This window comes from Cryptotermes secundus, unplaced genomic scaffold, assembly GCF_002891405.2.
Source record: "Cryptotermes secundus unplaced genomic scaffold, Csec_1.0 scaffold318, whole genome shotgun sequence".
In the NCBI taxonomy this organism is placed as follows: Eukaryota; Metazoa; Arthropoda; class Insecta; order Blattodea; family Kalotermitidae; genus Cryptotermes; species Cryptotermes secundus.
In genome coordinates this window covers 3536130-3539653 of record NW_019730108.1, presented here as the reverse complement: position 1 = coordinate 3539653, position 3524 = coordinate 3536130, and the positions used below count along the sequence as shown (strand labels likewise).

General features: G+C 38.1%; 1 protein-coding gene across 1 annotated transcript in view; it reads right to left on the bottom strand.

Moving 5' to 3' along the window:
* Positions 1 to 3524, bottom strand: part of LOC111866068 (replication factor C subunit 1) — an 80702-nt gene that overhangs the window by 14596 nt on the left and 62582 nt on the right. The window contains exon 15 of the mRNA XM_023854613.2: positions 2191 to 2404. Within this exon, the coding sequence (XP_023710381.1) occupies positions 2191 to 2404 (214 nt within the window). The remainder of the gene's footprint in view (positions 1 to 2190; positions 2405 to 3524) is intronic.

Genomic DNA, 3524 nt, shown 5'->3' with positions numbered 1-3524 from the left:
CCTGTACTTATGTATGTAACCTTTTGACTTGTTCTGTATCCAAAGGTACTAACCTGCTTAGGATTTATAGAATGTAAATAAATTCAATTCAATTCAATTCAATTCAATTCAATTCAATCGCCGACACCACGAAAAAATACTAATAGTTGAGAGGTATTACAAACATCAGTTGAAATCTATGAACAAGTATTATTTTTACCAGTACTCATTGGAAAATTAGTTCAATTGGCACATTTCTGCACAATTCTTTCGCGGGCCGGATGTGGCCCACGGGCCATAGTTTGGAGACCCTTGGTCTAGGCCCTTAACAAAACCCAACCGACACAATGGATCCAACAGTGCCTGGGGCAACTAGGAGGTTGTCTTCGCATATGAATACTCCAGTGGTTCAATAGCTATCACTATCAAACACAAAGACAGATATAGATCTATGGCTGTCATGTCATTTTACGTTAAAAAAACTCAACTCACCTAAAGTTACATGATTTTGAAGATATAAATATAACCACATTTCATGACCATACAGTGACATTATCATCATTCCACAAGAATAGTCAGCTTGCCCGCTTCAACATTAAATATCTCTGCATTCTGACCACAAAGTGTATTCATGTTGTATGATTTTCACTGTAAAAAGTGAATATTTCAATAATGAAGGACATTTAATTACTGCTCACTACTATTTAATATTTAAAAATTAAAAACAGAAAGTGCAGCCTTTTACTTAAAGTGTAAAAAATTGGGAAAAAACATTTTTTTTTTCTTTTTTTGTAATTTACACACTATATTTGTAAAAGTATATAGTATTGGAGTAATGATCCACAGTGTTTCAGAATATTTCTGGGACAGTAAGCTTATAAGAATTATGATAATAGTATCGTATTACCTTAAAAATTCAACTGGGTATGGCAGTCGCAAAAACACTTCACACAGAGTCCCAAGTCCCATAAGCATAAACAGACCCAAAACAAAATAAATTTCTCCCTCTGTCACAGGTTTCCATGTCCTGGCAGATGACCTGACTGATAGCTCACACCCATGTAGGAACTGCACAGTGTGTCTATTTGTTTTTTAACAATAATTTCGATTATTTCTTTACTGACAAACGATTCAAAATGACCACGATTTCGGAAATATGTTTTGTATATCCTCCCAAACGAGGTCTTGAGCAGCACTGCCATCACTGCAGAGTGTGATCATCCAATTCATTTACAGTGTCAAATTCTGAATTTGATAAATTTTGTTCTGATTTGCTTAGAAGTGAATACTCCCCAACTGTATCACCACACAACACAGAACCACTTCTATCATGTGCTTGCCATGGCTGCTACAAGCAAACTGCTTGGTGCCTATTTATAGAACAAAAGGGAATGTACAATAGACACATTCATATACAGAAGCATTATCATTTCCTACATGGCAGTCATAACACAGATCAAGTTTGATTTGTTTCATTCTGGTCCCTCACACTAACAATATTACAAATGATAAAACTATTCTGTCTAGTGTGACTGTTGAAGCCTCTACTACTTCACTTCTTAGCACCCTAACATGTTTCGGTCCCTATAGACCATCATCGGAGGGAACATCAATACCTTTAGAAATATTGTATATTGATGTATTTTAAAAATCAAAATACCCAATGTAATAATAGTTTCTAAAAGTATTGATGTTCCCTCCGATGATGGTCTATAGGGACCGAAACATGTTAGGGTGCTAAGAAGTGAAGTAGTAAAGGCTTCAACAGTCACACACAGTTTTATCATTTGTAACAGATCAAGTTGTTTCTCACGGTTACAAATACCTATGTAAAAGCAGCACTTGCTGGACCATGTATAATACTTCAAAAGCCCCAAGAGAATTGACTTTCGCTTCGATCTACATGCAAGGATAGCACACACTGTCGATCTAACATATTTAATTCATAAGAATTCTCCAAGGTGGAGACAGGTTTGTACGGTAATACAGTGCACCAACTGGTAAGGTACAGAACTTTTCTGGCGACATGTGACAGAAACTGCTGGTGTGCTCTGTAGGCATCACAGCGTTCAAGGGTTAACAAGTCAGTCATTTTAATGTAGACATGGTGTTTTTCATAATGCAGGAACTGAATTTTTAAATATGTAAGCAAATCTGGGGCTTTGAAAGGTTATCACTGTAGAACTGCTGTTTTACAATGAGTTCTATTACCTTGCTGTCGACAAGGGACATTGGGTCTTTCTGATTGGGCCACAAGCTGAGTTCCATCAAACTGTCGATGTCTTCTCTCAGCAGATAGTAGTCCTGCATGACATGAAGTGTAGCTGGAACTCCATCTACGCCATCTTTAATTAGGGGCCCAGATATTGCATCTCGCAAATGTGTCATATAGTCCAAGTTGACTGCTTCCTTGCTGCCAGAGATACTGCAACAGAATGTTGACAGAATCCTGTTGAACATGTAGCAAACACAGGGGAAGTAAAAGCATAAAATTACAAGCCATCATCAAAGGTGATGAAAGGGAAAAGCATATGGAAAAATCTACACTCAGTTCAGCCAGTCTTAAACTTGAGGCTTATGGAATGGAAACCCAGTACAAGACAATACAGATCAACCAGTGAATAACCACAACAGAAAAGACTGGAATAAACCAATCACATGGATCAGGAAACATTAAATAAATATGATAGTGAAAAAGTGACACTGCTGTAACTCTATAAACATACCATGATCTACTTTCTATGTAAAAGCAAGTCATGATAGTACTCTCTGCATCTGACAGATGGTGTTAATTGCCAGACATGATGCATCATCTGATAACACATAAATAGTGTGACGTGTTGCGCTATGGATGACGCCCCCCCCCGCCCCCGCCAGCTGTGACGTAACACGGGATGCCGCCGTTGCTACACAGCAGGAAACAACTCCCGACAGCGTTGATAGCAACACGGCGCCAGACAACAGTGGTGCCTATTACATGGCTGTTTTCTGTGTTGTCTGGAACGAGGCTAAATAAGGGGCAGCGAAGACTATTCGCAGTCAGTTCCGAGTTAGCCAGCAGTTAGTTCTCGAGTTCTCTAGTTGCGAGTCAGTCACCAGTTAATTGTATTCTGGCATAATTGCAGAACAGTATTTGTGATACTGCCAATGTCAGTAATTGTGGATCTGTAAATTGTGTGTTTGTAAGAGCGAATGTGAAATAAAATTCACTATATCCAGTAAGGTGTGAAGTTACTTGTCACGTTATACACCCAACATGTGACAACATATTTACATGTTCTATAATTATAAAAACCTTTAAATTACATGTACTTTTTTAATAAAAAGGAGATGGAGAAGGAATGGGAAGAGAATGTCAACAGACTGGACAGGATAAAGGGATTATAAAGGAATGATGGTAGTAAGGGCAGGTGGTAAAGTTGTGACTTTCTCCATGGGTTATTTAACAACTTTTCAGTATCAAGGCTATACAGTGTAGGTTGGCAGGATGACATATAAATTGGAAATTATCTGGAAGGAAGAGACCATGGCCTAACTGAGGTACT